The 14,854-nt window shown below is 56.8% G+C and overlaps 1 protein-coding gene across 1 annotated transcript in view; it reads left to right on the forward strand.

Annotated features, from left to right (window-relative positions):
- Window positions 1-14,854, forward strand: part of RAD9A (RAD9 checkpoint clamp component A) — a 52,069-nt gene that overhangs the window by 34,872 nt on the left and 2,343 nt on the right. The window contains exons 3-14 of the mRNA XM_074336772.1: window positions 844-982; window positions 2,878-2,971; window positions 3,160-3,287; window positions 7,356-7,425; window positions 9,031-9,131; window positions 10,290-11,372; window positions 11,457-11,527; window positions 11,966-12,094; window positions 12,440-12,554; window positions 12,643-12,742; window positions 14,537-14,646; window positions 14,742-14,851. Coding sequence (XP_074192873.1) covers window positions 11,339-11,372; window positions 11,457-11,527; window positions 11,966-12,094; window positions 12,440-12,554; window positions 12,643-12,742; window positions 14,537-14,646; window positions 14,742-14,851 — 669 coding nt within the window. The 5' untranslated portion in view covers window positions 844-982; window positions 2,878-2,971; window positions 3,160-3,287; ... (1 more) ...; window positions 9,031-9,131; window positions 10,290-11,338. The remainder of the gene's footprint in view (window positions 1-843; window positions 983-2,877; window positions 2,972-3,159; window positions 3,288-7,355; window positions 7,426-9,030; window positions 9,132-10,289; window positions 11,373-11,456; window positions 11,528-11,965; window positions 12,095-12,439; window positions 12,555-12,642; window positions 12,743-14,536; window positions 14,647-14,741; window positions 14,852-14,854) is intronic.

A 14,854-nucleotide genomic window follows, 5' to 3' on the forward strand; every position in this document is an offset into this window, starting at 1 on the left:
CCTTCCCCCCCACACCCAATAAATGCAATGACACATTCTCCCAAATGCCAGCGAGCTGGCCTCCAAGCAAGTGATGGTGTTTTTCCTGCTGCCCTTTGTCTGGGCTGACCGCCCCTCTTGCCTATTGTCCCGCCGCCTGTCCCGTTTCCAAAAGCTGGGGCTAAGAGAGGCGTTCGGCCGGGGCAGGTGACTAACCGGCTCACAATGCCCCCTGCGGGGGAGGAAGAGGGCACCACAGGCCTCTGCCCGGCTCGCAGGAAAGAAGAAGGCACTTGGCGGAGGGCTTTTCCCTCAAGTTCACAAGGTTCTTCATTCTTCTCAGTGGCTAGGAGCGTGCACACGGGTGGGGGATTTTAATTCATTAATCAGCACGAGGCACCGGGACCAGTTTCCACACTAGGGCTTCACCCATGACTCAGCGAGAATGCTCCCATTGAAGGCGAGGGACAGACCCCATTTGTGAAATGCTTCCCCATAAAGACGTTGGCTTCCTCCTGCCTTTGGGGTTTGGGGTTGTTGGTTTTTTCCGGTGGTGGGGTAGGGGTGGTTTGGCTGTGGAGTGCTCTCCTCCCTTCCCTCAGGCCTGGGGGGGAATTGCTGGGCGGGATACCCAGGGGACCCGTAAACCTAGACCCTCCAGGTCTCCCTTCCTCTACAGAGGGCTGCCAGGGAGAGTGCAGAGGAAACCGCTCTCATCTGGGGTGGTGCAGAAAGCCCCACTTCGAGACTTTTCTTGGGGCACAGTCATTTGGTCTCCAAGGCTTGAGTGCTCTAGAACAAGCCCAGCAATGAAATCATTTGGTAATGAGTTGTTTTTGTTGTTGTTTCTTTGTTGTTCCAAAGAGGGAGAAGCAGTGGTGGGCCAGATCTGGAAGGTGATTCCTCTGCTACAGCATCAGAGCTGTGCTCCCCATTCCTCCCCTGCCGACCCAGAGAAAGGTGGACATCCTGCCAGCCCTGCCACAGCCCCTCCAGCCTGCAGGTCAGAGCAGGCGGCAGGGGCATGACCAGAATTGGGTTCCCAGGGCAGCTCTTCCCTTTTCTGCACTTCTAGAACTGGGGTGGGGGGGTGGGGGGGTGGGGAAGAAGTTTGTTTTCAATTACCTCACTGGAGTGGGACAGACTTTGTTGTTGAGTTTTTTTCCCTCTTCTTTCTTTTTTTTTTTTTTCCCTGAGAAAAAGAACTGGGAAAGGGGAGCTGGCCTGGGGTGGGGGGCAGGGGACTTTCTGGGGCATCAGCAACAGCTCTGATGAAACCTACCTTGGAGGGGCCCTTTCAAAAAGTTCCCCCCTGCCCCCTCCCCCCGCCTGAATGCTGGAATTTCAATGACATTCTTGACTGGTGAACCCAATGATCTCTGATGCCCATGCCACGGTCAGAAGGCAGATAGATGCCCAGTGGGTGATTGACACAGGCCAGCCAGGAGGTCCCCTAGCAGCCATTCTGTCAGAGGGAAGGAACCACGGAGGGGAGGGAGCGGCTCAAGTCCTCCCCTGGTTTGCAGCCTGCTGCTTGTGGAGAGTATCTGTACAGACAATGTGGTTTGGATTTGGCTGAGCCCCCTCAGCACCTTATAAAGCACCTTGCTGAGTCAGGGAGAAAGCAGCCCCACCGCAGGAGAGGAGGAAGGGGCCAGGAGAGAAAGGGGAAAGGGGGAGAGGGGAGCTGAAGGAGGAGGGTGGGGGCTGAGGGAAGAGGAGGGGGAGAAGAGAAGGGACAGGGCAGGAAAGAGGAGACACAAAGAGGCAAATAAGTGGGTGGGGGTGGGAAGGAGGGGAGGAGGCGGGAGCCCAAGGAGGAAGAGGAGCAGATTGCAGTGTGTGTGTGTGTGTGTGGGGGGGGGCGCTTACCATGTGGCCCCTGCCTCCAGCAAGTGTTCACCTCAGGAGTCTAGAAAGCTTTGGTTTACAGGAACCCAGGGCTGCAACTCTGAGATGGGGACCCAGGCCAGGTGGGTACAGGGACAATTGGCTTTACACACAGCCCCTGGGCTTGGTGCTGTGACCCCACAAACGGGGGAAGTCATGTTCTGCCTCTGCTTCTTGTCTGGACTTGCATCCCTACCCTATCCCCTCACCGGGGTGGGGGGGCAAGTCTTTCCCCTCCCCCTCTGCCCCACTGCCAAAGGGAAAATCAACTCCATCTCCAAGCTGCCAGTGCCCCTCTGCCATGTCTGGGCAAAGGCAGCAGGCTAGGAGCTGCCAATTGGGTTGGGGTGGGGGCTGGAATAAAGACTGTGCTTTTATTCTGCCAAATCCCAAATGGGAGTGGGCTGCTGGGATCGGGGGAGAAGCTGAGTAGCAATAGCCCCTCCAGGGTTTCTGTGGGGTGGCAGGGCACAGGTGGCTGCCCTCTGATTTCCAGCTGGGGACCTCAGGAAAGTTCCTGCTCTGCCTGCTGGTGGGGGCAGGGCAGAGGTTAGAGGAGGCACCGCCCCCCCTGAGTTCCAGATCCATCTGTCCCATGGTGTGTTGTGCAGGCATTTCCTGAGCCCCTGCTGGGTGCTAGGCCCTATAAAGGACCGAGGGAAGAGGAAAACCCACCCCTGCCTTCAAGAATTTCACAGTCTTGTGACAAGGGACACTCATTAAACTGTCTGAGATCAGAGGATGGAGAGGGAAGGAGAGCTCTGGGAGGAGGTGGAGCTTCAGGGTGGAAATGTGGCTGGATGGCCAGAGGGGCAGCGGCAAGGCAACCAAAGGCTGAGGCACCACGGAGGTAGCCCTGGGCATAGTCCGCAGGGCTCCCTGCACTCGGCAGAGGGCCAGGCTGGGAGTCCCAGCGGCAGGCTCCCAATTGACCAGTGTGACCTTGGGACAAACCCATCACTTTTCTGTGGAATGGAATATGACCACCTCTGCCCTCCTGCCCCACAGGACGCTGGGAGTGTCAGTGAGCTGAAGAGGAAGACACTGCTTTGCTGCCTGCTGGCCTAGACTCCAGGCTTTACCATCCACGGTTGGGTGGCAGGTAAGGCCCAGGGGTGTGGCTGGGTAGGGGGCAGGGCTAGCTGGCACCAGGTGATGACTGAGCTGCCCTCCAAGGGGTGGGTGTGAGTCATTGTTGGCTCAAGGACAGGCTAGGGTCCCCCCTCTCCCTCCCACCTTCCCCCATAACTGGCATCGCCTCTCCAGATGCCCCAAAACACCATGTTCCAGGCAGCAGCAGAATTGGCATTGGAGGGCCCCTGGCTCCTGCGTGTCCTAGATTCCTGCACTAGAGAGGCTTCTGGTCTGGTCACCTGTGATGGGTGAGCAGGAGCGTGGTGGTGGAGAAGCCCACAGAGGTGAGTAAGGACATTCACCAATTCATTCATTCGTTCACCAAACACTCCAGGAGAATCGACTCCATGCCACGCGCCATAGACACAGAGAGGAGCCCTAAGGAGCCGTGGGGAAGAGGGAAGGACGCTGACCCGTGTGCAGGCAGGAGACCCGGGCTCTGCCATGGCGACTCTGCCAGCCTCCTGCACTGCCTGGCTTTTCTAGGTGACGTGTTACTCCCTTGGGCCTCTAGTTTAAATGTACTGAACTCTTACCACGAATCAGGTCCTATACTGAGGCACTATGTGAACAATTTTATCTCGTTCTTACTATAACCATATAAAATAGGAACTGTTATTTCCCCATTTTATATATGAAGAAACTGCGACTTGGTAAGATGAAGTCACTCGTCTGAGGTCACACAAGCGGCAGAACCAGGACTGGAGCCCAGAGCTGTCTGCCATCGACGCCATGCCCTTTTAGCTACACCATGCAGGTGCAAACCTGGGGCGGGGCGGGGAGAGGGGGACACTGAGGCAGGGGACTCTTCAAAGGAGAAGAGGCTGAATGCTGAGAGCGGCTCCAGAGACCGCAGTACTTGCCCAGCGCCCCCAGGCTATAAGGTACCTAACCCGGGTTATGCCTGGTCTTTTCAGGACAGTAAGAAGTTCCTTGGGACAGAAAAAGGCCCTGTTTGCCTGGAACAGAGACCTGGGCTCCCCTGCCGACCAACCATCACCCACTATATGACTTGACCGTGTAATGCTGGGCCGCACCCCATATCGCCCTCCTGGGTCAGTGACAGGCGCCACCCCAAGAGTGCTCTAATCCCCTCAGCTAGAGTTACAGTTTCCAGGAATGGAGAGTTTGAACCATGGATTGAGCAAAGGACCACCTACCTGCCTGCAGAAACCAGGGCCAGGGGACTCGTGCTGCCTGAGGGCCAGACTGTATGGCTTGCACAGGGAGGGCCTAGGGGGCCCCCTGGGATCCACCCCTGGGAGGAGTGCCTCGCCACTACCGCACCAGCACATCCAGTGTGAATGTACAGGCCCGGGGGCCACTGAGGGCAGGAGGGTACGGAAAGGCACAGGTGTGCACTTCCCCTTTCCCTCCACTGGGCAGGAGCCCAGAGGGCCCTGCCTCACCCTGAGTTGGCCATGATGTCAGCGGAAACCCCGGGGCCTCCTCCTACCTCAGCAAGGGCCCTACCCTGCCTTGCGTCCCCCACCCATACCTGGACTAGCTCAGGCCTCCCCGAGGACACCGCACCCACCTGCCTCCCCGTGAAGCCAAGACGAACCAGGCCCTGCTGGTGGCCACTCTCTGCCCTAGCGGGGCTTGAGCTGCCAGTCTGCAAGGATAGTGGGGTGGTAGGTGTGTGAGGAGGACAGGGGCAAAGGGATACCCCCTGTGCTCAACTCCTCCCTTGCCCGCCTGGAGCTTTCCCTGCATTCTCCCAGGATGTTCCATTGCCCTGGCAAACCCATGCCTCGGGCTCCGTGACTCCGTCTCCCCTGGCAGAGGAGTGGGGTTACCTCTCCCTGGGCTGGAAGATCGTTATCCTCCCCTGCTGAGTCACTGCCGGCTCCTCCCGCTCTGTCCCCTCCCTCCCCACGACGCCTCCCTTCAGGCTTCCTGGGGCTTCCTCCAGACTGTCTGGGCTTCTCAGGGGCTGGGGTCAGAGCACACAGCACCTCCCTGGGGCCATCCCATGTGGCAGAGAAGGGAGTCCCACCCCCAGTGCCTGCGCTGATGGGAGACTGACACTGGTGAGGGTGACCGCTCCCCTTTTACTAGGTGTGTGACTTTGGACAAGTCACTTAACCCCTCTGCACCTCAGTTTTCTCTTGCATAAAACAGGGGTGATGCTAGTGGTACTTTCCTCAGAGTATGGGACAATTGAGTTAATACAAGGCCAGTCTCTGGCACGTCACTCAATGATGTTAAATAGGATTATCCTGTTTCCCCGAAAATAAGACTTAGCCAGACAATCAACTCTAATGCGTCTTTTGAAGCAAAAATTAATAAAAGACCCGGTCTTATTTTATATTATATTATATAAGACCAGGTCTTATGTTAATTTTTGCTCCAAAGGCGCATTAGAGCTGATGGTCCAGCTAGGTCTTATTAGGGGGAAACCCAGTATCATCTGCCTCATATGCCATCTTCCTGCCTCTGCTAGTGATGCCACCGGCCCCTTGCAAGCCCCCATGTCTACGTGTCTGCACCTTCTCTGTTCTTTTGACCCTGCTTCCTGGAGACTGTTCCCGTCATCCCCACTCTGATTCCCCATGCAGGGTACAGACACAGAACTCTAGAGAGTTCTAGAATTGGGCCATTGCTCAACTCCCCAATGATGAGTGATTCTTGAGCATTTGACTTGGCGTCCCAGACAGTCTCCCGGAGGGGTTCAGTGTGTTGGAGGAGGAAGGGAGACACTCGGGGTACAGTGAGCTCGGAAGGGACGAGAGGGACCCGCCCGTCCTGGCTGTGCCGGGTGCCAGCCCCATTCTGGGCTTTCAGGCTGTCTGTCTGCCAGACCTGGGTGGTTTGGGTCTCTGAGGAGCTCACCCCTCCCAGCCCCAAAGGCACCTTTCTGAGGTCACCTTGTGGCCCTCAAAAGAGTGCTCTGAGCACACGTCAGTTTCAGCCACTGCCTGCTACAAAATTTGTTAAACGGACTCAAGATCTCAAGGTGTACAAAGGACTGTGGTATAGAGAAAGGAGAGGTCAGCAGAAGGAAATGTCAGGGGAGAATTTGAGTGGAAAACATACGAAAGCCACACCTGGCCTGGTACTGGTTCCAGGGCTGGCACACAGAACTCGGGGGTCCAACTGTCCCCCAGAACTTTTGGAAGCACCTTCTCTATGTGTCCCCACGGAATAATGTGGACCTATAGACACCCACGCCTGCCAGCCAGGGGCTCAGCCGTCTCCTGGGACAGAGGGCAAGATGGCCCTGGCCCCAGAGCTGCCCTGCTGTTAATTAGTGGCCTTCTCCCTGCCCTGCCCCCAGTTTCCTGAAGTCTGTGCCCCTGGCCCTGTAGTAAGCTCATCTCAGCCCCTCCCTCCTCACATGTCTAGCACAGCGTGGGCACCGAGCTGGGACCCAGGGGCGCTTGCTTGCCTTGTGGAGGCCAAGTCGCCTGGCTCTATTCTGGGAGCTGGGACTGGACACGGTGTCTGTCTCCCTCTGCTGGTCCCTTAGGGGACAGCTCGGCCAGGACGCTTTATCAGAGTTGGTGGTGCTCTTATCTCCCCAAACAACGCATGGCAAGTGTTAAGGGTTGGGGGTGGAGGCAGAAACCCGTAGATTCAGGCTCTAGCCTGCAGGGACACTGACGCTGCCCCCTGGGGTCCCTGTGGCCTGAAGTCTGCTGCCAACTGGGTCCCATGGGCAGCTCTTAGGGAGGCCAGGTTGCAGCCCTGGGGCCTTCCCCACAGGCCAGCAGGCCCCAAACAGCTTCCTTCCCCTTCTAACCCATGAACGGAGCTGTCATCCATGGATTTATCTAAACCTTTTGTGAAGCTATTTATATTCCCAGCTGAGACCACATCTTGGGGTAATGAGTTCCATCGGTATCCTCCCCTGCTGGGTGAAGCACGCTGCCTTTGATTTGTCCTAAACTTACCTCACTTGCGCTCCAAGGGGGCCCTGTAACTCCAGCGTGCTGGGGTTTTGGTGAACAAGACTGCACTTCCCCCTTCCCATCCCCGCTGTGGATTTAAAAAATCCCATCCCATCTCCCTTCCGCCTCCCACCCTGCAGACTGGAGAGACCTGGTCTCATCTGTGTACCACGCCTGGTAGTGCGGGGAGTCACTGCCTCATGCCCGCCTCCGGCAGCTTGAGGACATAGCACTCACCTTCTCCTAACGAGGCAGAGGGCACAGGGTGCAGAATCAAGGGGCAGCTTCAGGGCAACAGCTAACTCCCGAATCCTCTCCAGTCCCTGTCCCCGCCAACCCCCATCCCGCCTTTGCTCTGATCCGGGGGTGGGGGGGGTGGATTCCCCCCCCTTCCTAGTGTGGATTTGCCCTGGCTTCCTTCACAATGATGATTTATTTTGTTCTTGGTCCTGACCCTAGAATGCTGTGAGGGCGCACTCAAGATGGAGGCGGTCGGACAGCAATAATCATCCTAGCAACATGACAGAGTGTATGTACTAAGAGCTTTGTAAGCATTGACTAAATTAATCCTCCAACAGCCCTTTCAGGTGCGGACCGTTATTACCCTCCCCCCATTTACAGATGAGGAAACAGGTTCAGAATATAAGCAATGTATGCATTTGCACACAACCTGAAAGGGATGGACCCAGGACTCCGACCTAGGCGGGCTGGTGCCTAGAACCCCATCATCCACCTCAACAGACAACCTGGGTTCAAGTCCTGTAAGCTCTGAATCCTGTCATTCAACATACTATGTGCCGAGCCTGCGCTGGTTGCTGGAAGCCATGCCGGGAACAAGAAAGGCCCAGGCAGGGCTTGCCTACGGGCGTGTGCCGCCAAGTTACAGTGGACAAGTACTGCCCTGCCAGCTCAGCCCCAGCAGCTCAGAGCAGCCTTGCCCTCTTGGTTACCCCAGAGTAACCACACATATCATCTTCTGTGTGCACAGCCCAGCCTTGGCACAGGCCGTCCCCCCTCGTCTCTCTCCCCAGCGGAGTGGAGGCCCAGCAGAGCAGGAGTTTGTGTTCTGTACTCTCTCCTGAACCTAGAAAAGCATGTCTAATATGTGTTCAATGAATGAATTACTAAGCTCTGGGGATTCCTGCGACTTCACACCTAACCAGTTGGGTGAGATGTGAAGAAATTTCCCGACAGATAATATTTGAAAAGTTTGAAATGGTAAGCACGTTTCTTGCCCCCCCCCATTCCCACATACTTACATACTTACGTACTTGTAGGAGGCCACCTTTAATGTGGGGTATGGTGAAGACTCTAAGAATCGGGGGTTTGAAACGATCCTGAGAAGGTATCTCGTCCAACCACCCTATTTGATCAAGGAGGAAACTGAGGCCCAGAGAAGGCCTTGACTTGCTTGAGGCTATCTGTGAAGAGGACTGGAACGCCCCCCCAGGCCTCCCGACTTCTGGCACAAACCCCTATCATCTGCATCCCTATCCCCACCCCCTGCCCAACACAAAGGTGTCCTGACAATTTTGAGGCCCTCCTGCCCACGTGCATTCTCCCTTCTCGGCCCGAGAGGAGTTAGTGGCTGTGCCAATGGCAAACCTGGAGAGGCCACCTGGCCTCCCGCTGGAGGACTCCTTTCCAGCCCCACAGCCTGGGGGAAGCAATATGGCCAATTACAGCTGCTCTCTCGAGTCGTGGCCAGATGAGGCACAGGGAAGCCAGAGGGACCTCAGTGAGCATCTCATGCCACCGACAGCTGCAGAGACAGGGAGGACCTTGCAAAAAGTCACATAGCAAGTCCATATTGAAGCACAGACTAGAAATCCAGGCCTCCTGACTCCCAGCTCGAGGCTCCTTTCCAGGGTCTGAGCCCTTGAGAAGGGCTGGGTGATTCTGATTGTTGACAAGTGTGCGTGTGTGTGTGTGTGTGTGTGTGCGTGTGTGTCTGAAGAAAGACTCATTAAAAGTCCCAAAGAATCTGTCTCCCTCTCCCCCGGGCCTTGCTCCAAAGACCTCAAGGCCACAGGACCCTACAGCCCATAGGGATCAGGGGCAGACATGACTGCGGTTATTCACAGCTGCCCCTCCTGGCCTTCCAGGGAGCTCTGACGTCTGTCTCCTGTTCCAGGTGGGCTGCTCAGGTAATGGTGTGGGGCAGAGCTAGAGAAGCTGTGAGGCTACGCTGCCTTACACTGGTGTACAAGAGGGAGAGGCCCAGCCAGGAGGAAGGTAAGGAAGAGAAGGCTGTGCTAGGTTCTTTTGTTCCTCTGACAGAATGTGGGGGGCAGCTCTCGTCCAGGGAAGGGAGGAGCTGTGGGTACAGGGCTGGAAGTCAGATTTGTTCCTTTCACCACAGCATGTGCTAAAAGTGACTCAGAGGCAGCTCAGCTTCACACATTTTCCACTGAACACGTATTTATTGATCACCTACTGAGGGCCAGGCCCTCTGTGAGGCACAGGAATACAGCAACAAGCAAAACAGACGTGGTCCCTGAGCTCACGGGCTGACTAACATACCAGTGGGGAAGACGGCCGGTAATAAATGCACCCACACGTGTGGAATAATGTTGAGTTGTGCCAAGTGCTGTTGGATAACCGAGCAAGGACTTAGCTAGAGAGTAGGTGGGGACCGGGAAGAGAAGCCCAATCGAGGATGGGCAACTGAAGCTGAGCCCTAGGAAGAGGAGCCAGCTTGTGAGAAGGGGCAAGAGCAGTCCAAGTAGTGGAAACAGCCCATGCAGAGAGCCCGAGGTGGAAAAGGGTGTGGTGGGTTCAGAGTGATGGGCTAGCTGGCTGCGGAGGACGGCCAGAGATGGGTGAAGACGGCTGGGGCCAGCTCCTGCAGGTTCGGGGTAAGCTGTTGGGCTTTTATGGCACGTGTAGTAGTTGGCAACCACTGGAAGGTCTAAACAAGGGAGAGGCGTGACATGATCGACATATTAGGAAGGTCACTTTGGCGCTGTATGGACACTGAACTGGAGGAGACAGGGGACCACTCAAAGAGCTCCTACCGTCATCCACGTGAGAGATGACGGTGGCCTGAGCCAGGATGGCCCTGGAGATGGAAGAGGAAGCCAAAACTGTCATCTGTTTGGGAGGTGGAGCAGTCAGGACTTGCTGAAGAATTGTATAATATGTGGGGTGAAGGGAGGGTGGGGTCAAAGATGACTCCCTAAATTTAGCTCAGCTTGCTGACCTAAATGCCTGGGTAGAGGTGGTACCATTTATACTGATCCCCCTGGAAGGCAAGAATAACCTCCCCAGCACTCTAAGGAAGCCTGGTGAGGGAAGGGAACTGAGGGCAAGGAGAGGGAGAAACGGGTCCAGAATTGCAGGCCAGGAACTGCAGAGCGAGGGGCCTGCAGACATATATTCTCCTCACTGCAGACAGTACCAGGGGTGCAAGGCCCACCCCGCCCCAAAGGAACGCAGGGAGGCCCAGGGTCCGTCACAACACCACGGAACTTTGATGCTACCGGCAACTAGAGGTCAGCGAGTTCCCCCAGGATTTCCCTTCCACATTACACACACTACACACTGCGGGGCCAGGGTAGACCTCCCTGGCTGATGAAACCCCCCTTTTATACACTCCGTGGTCTTTTTAAAATGACCACATAAGCATGATTCTACTCTCGTAAAACGTTTCCAGTGCTTCCCATAGTGTCCCCTGTCATTTGGCAGCCCCCAGCCCCTGCGAGGCTCACAGACCACTTACCTCCCCACAGGGCAAAGCCCCACGCACCGCTAAGCCTTTCCTCTCGCTTCCCCTGCTAGGTACACCCTTCCACCCCTTTCTGCCAGGAGAATCTTCTGTTCTTCATCGATCAATGAAGGAGCCTCCAAACCAGAATGAACAGCCACCTCCCACCCTCGGATCCTGCCGCAATTGTTTTCATCTCTTTTTCGCCCGGGTGGTTGCCGCCAGTGTCCGAGACCCCCGCCCGGATTGGGCGCGGACGGTCTCGCTTCGACCCCGTATCCCCGACAGACACCCAGGAAATCTGTACTAAATTAGTGACCCTGGGACCGCGTATTCTGCGCTCCTCGCGCTAAGGTGCGCAGCCACCTTGAGTCCCGCCGAGCGGCCCGGCTCGGGAGGGGCGACAGGGGCCGGGGGTGGGCTGGCGCGGGAGAAGCCACCAACCAGGCCCACCCGCTCACGTGACCAGGGCCCGCCCCAGAACGGACTTCATCACGTGACTGCGGAGCCGGCGAACGTTTTTCTCACGTGACGGAGGCGCGGGTGTGTGGACCAATGAGGAGGCGGGGGCGGGGCTGTCAGGGGCGGTGCGCGCGAAGCGAGCCCCGGGCCTCCGCCGCGGGGGAAACCCGGAGGGGAGCCGCGCAAGCCGTGACCCGACTGGGGTCCCGCCGCCGGCCAGCCGCCAGTCTTAGCCGGGTCGCAGGCCAGGCCCGGCCTCCGTGCTCGGGGCAGTATGAAGTGTCTAGTCACGGGCGGCAACGTGAAGGGTGAGCTGAGGCTAGCCAGGGGCGGGGGCACGTGGGACGGCCCGAGGCGCCGGACTAACCACCGATTTTCCTGTCCCCTTGCAGTGCTCGGCAAGGCGGTCCACTCTCTATCCCGTATCGGGGACGAGCTCTACCTGGAGCCCCTGGAAGACGGGGTGAGGGACTGGAACCTGTGGGTGGGTGGGATTCCAACAGGGAGTCCTGTTTTGGGCTTGAGTCTCGTCTCCACCCGGCAGGATGCCCGTGGACAGATTTGTCAGCTGAGTTTCAGTTTCTAACTCCCCAGTGCTGGGGCGTCAGTTTGGGCTCTGTCATCGTCCCAGGCCTGTGTGTGAATTGAGAGCAGTTGCCCTCCCTGGAGTTCCTGGTGGCGGGTGGGGGGTGACTAGGGGAAAAGACAGTGTGCTGACAGCAGTGTAGGGCCCTTGGCTGTGGGAGCAGTGCTGAGGCCAACTCAGCGAAGGCTTCGTGGAGAGAGGGAGGGTTTCAACAGGTGATGGAGGTGGAGGACATTAGGGCAAGAGCAGGCCAAAGGACTGGGCCTGTCGCTGCCCCTAACCTCATCATCCCTCTCCCTGCTTTTTCTGGCCCAGCTCTCGCTCCGGACTGTGAACTCCTCTCGCTCCGCCTATGCCTGCTTCCTCTTTGCCCCACTCTTCTTCCAGCTGTACCAGGCGGCCACCCCTGGTCAGGACCCACTGCGCTGTAAGATCCTGATGAAGGTGAGGCCCTTCCCTCAGCAGTGGCACTGCACCCCTCCAGGAACCTCTGCCAGCAGTGCCTCTGCTCAGGGGCACTCAGATGCTACCTGGGGAGAGAGGTGTTGCAGGAGCGATCTAGTGCAGTGCAGTGAGAGGCATAGTGAAGACGTCCCCGGAGGGAATGGCAGACGTGGAGAGGGTGATTGATCCTGCCAGGGACCTGGAGTGTGGTGACATTCCAGATTGGTAAATGTCCAATAGGTTGTGAGAGCTCCTTTCCTGCCCACGATGGGCCAGGGCCTACAGGGGACATGAAAGCTGGTCGGTGGAGGTGCAGTGCTGGCCTGATGTTTTCCCCCTACTCAGTCGTTCCTGTCCGTCTTCCGCTCGCTGGTGATGCTGGAGAAGACAGTGGAGAAATGCTGCATCTCCCTAAATGGCAGGAGCAGCCTCCTGGTGGTCCAGCTGCACTGCAAATACGGTGAGTGGGCAGCTGGCCTGGCAGGGGATCCCCGAGGTGTGGGGGTAGAGGTTGGTGATGCCCACTGAGACCCTGTCTGCCCATCCAGGGGTGAGGAAGACTCACAACCTGTCCTTCCAGGACTGCGAGTCCCTGCAGGCTGTCTTTGACCCAGCCTCATGCCCCCACATGCTCCGGGCCCCAGCAAAGTAAGTATACCCCCTGCCCAAAAGCTGAGCCCTAGGTCCCTGTCTTCCTTCTTTGGGGTCAGGGTGTCTGTGACCCTCAGCGTTCACCCAGCCTAGTCTGCTCTCAAATTCTTGTCTGGCCCTTTAAGGGCAGAGGCTAAGTGGAGGAGGGGCAGGGAGCTCCCTTGCCCTGTGTTGTTCCTCAATGTCTTCAGGAGCCTGTATTCTCCACCTCAAGGTTCCAGCTTGGCTTTCTGGCCAGTCAGACTCATTCTGAGCTCTCTTCTAGAGTACAGGTCTCTGGGCTGAGCAACCTTGGAGGTCTGTCTTGAAGCTTTGTGGCTGAGGGGCTCAAAGCCCTTTTTTAGCTCAGTCATCCTTCTGACGGTGTTCCCCATTCAAGGGCAGCCCCTCTCCCTGGCTGTGCAGGCTCTAGCCTTGAGGAGTCCCCAGGCCAAGGCAGGAGGCTGGGTGGAGAGGCTGTCATCCAGGAGGGCTGCCTGAACAAGCAGCTGTGGGGCTGGGGCCATTCTGGGCAATCTGAACATGCAGGGGCTGTGCCCGGCCCGGACCTGGGGACTCCAGAGGCACAGGTCCCTGGAGAAGACCAGCGCAGAAGCAAGTGGCTCCCCTCATGCCCATGCTGGCCGCTCTTGGCATTGGAGTAGCCCAAGGTCTTCATTTCTTTTGATAGCCATAGGACATGGTAATTTGAAGGTCCCTTTCGGTCCCAACAGTGGTTTTCTGAGTTTTGTTGATCGCGCTGCTCACATATCCTTTGGGTAGAAAAAGGGAAGGCTGTCACCTCTGGCTTGGATTTTGAGGCTATTTCTCTTTTCATTTATTTTTTTAAATTTTTTTAATTTTTAATTTTTTTTTTTTTTTTTAAAGATTTTATTAGGGAAGGGGAACAGGACTTTATTGGGGAACAGTGTGTACTTCCAGGACTTTTTTCCAAGTCAAGTTGTCCTTTCAGTCTTAGTTGTGGAGGGTGCAGTTCAGCTTCAAGTTGTCCTTTCAATCTTAGTTGTGGAGGGCGCAGCTCAGCTCCAGGTCCAGTTGCCGTTGCTAGTTACAGGGGGTGCAGTCCACCATCCCTTGTGGGAGTCGAACCGGCAACATTGTGGTTGAAAGGATGCACTCCAACCAACTGAGCCATCCAGGAGCTCAGTGGCAGCTCAGCTCAAGGTGCCGTGTTCAATCTTAGTTGCAGGGGGCGCTGCCCACCATCCCTTGAGGGACTCGAGGAATTGAACTGGCAACCTGTGGTTGAGAGCCCACTGGCCCATGTGCCTTCTGAGTTAGGAGCACGGAGCTCCAACCGCCTGAGCCACCGGCCGGTCCCTCTCTTCCTTTTTATAATGAACAATCATTTCTCATTTTTTTGTAGACAAGTTCAAATACATATAAAGGCAGATGCCAGTTCCTGCCTGATCATCTTGAAGCAAATTCTAGATGTTATTTCATTTGTAAATATGTATCACCATGTATCCCTGACAGGCCGATTTTATAGGGACAGCACGAGACTGGTTGGTGCAGTGCAAACAGCCCATCCTTCCTGCTGCCTTCTCTGGGCTCTGCTCGTCGTCCCTGTCCCTTGCAGTGGACTGCTCTCCCACCGCAGCCTGGAAGCTTTTGATGGCGCAGGGACCTTGTCTTGCCCACCCTGACCTCCTTCCCCGGGGCATGCTAGGCCTGGCCCATGGCAGTTCCCCTTCAGTGCCGGTGCACATGTCACTGCCCTGCCTCAGGTCCTCTGAGCAAAAACACTGGGCGAGATCGAGCCTTGAGTATAATGCTGTGCCCTCCCCACAGGGTTCTGGGAGAGGCTATTCTGCCCTTCCCCCTTGCACTGGCCGAAGTGACTCTGGGCATTGGCCATGGCCACAGGGTCATCCTGCGCAGCTACCAGGAGGAAGAGGCAGGTGAGGGTGCTGGACGTTGCCTGGGATGGGGAGCAGAGCTGGGGTGGGAGGGGGCGGGATTCATGGGCCCAGGTTCATCCTGTTCCTGCCCTCAGACAGCACCGTCAAAGCCATGGTGACTGAGATGAGCATTGGGGAGGAAGACTTCCAGCAGTTGCAGGCCCAAGAAGGGGTGGCCATCACTTTCTGCCTTAAAGAATTCCGGGTG

Source organism: Rhinolophus sinicus, linkage group LG06, assembly GCF_036562045.2.
Source record: "Rhinolophus sinicus isolate RSC01 linkage group LG06, ASM3656204v1, whole genome shotgun sequence".
Classification (NCBI taxonomy): Eukaryota; Metazoa; Chordata; class Mammalia; order Chiroptera; family Rhinolophidae; genus Rhinolophus; species Rhinolophus sinicus.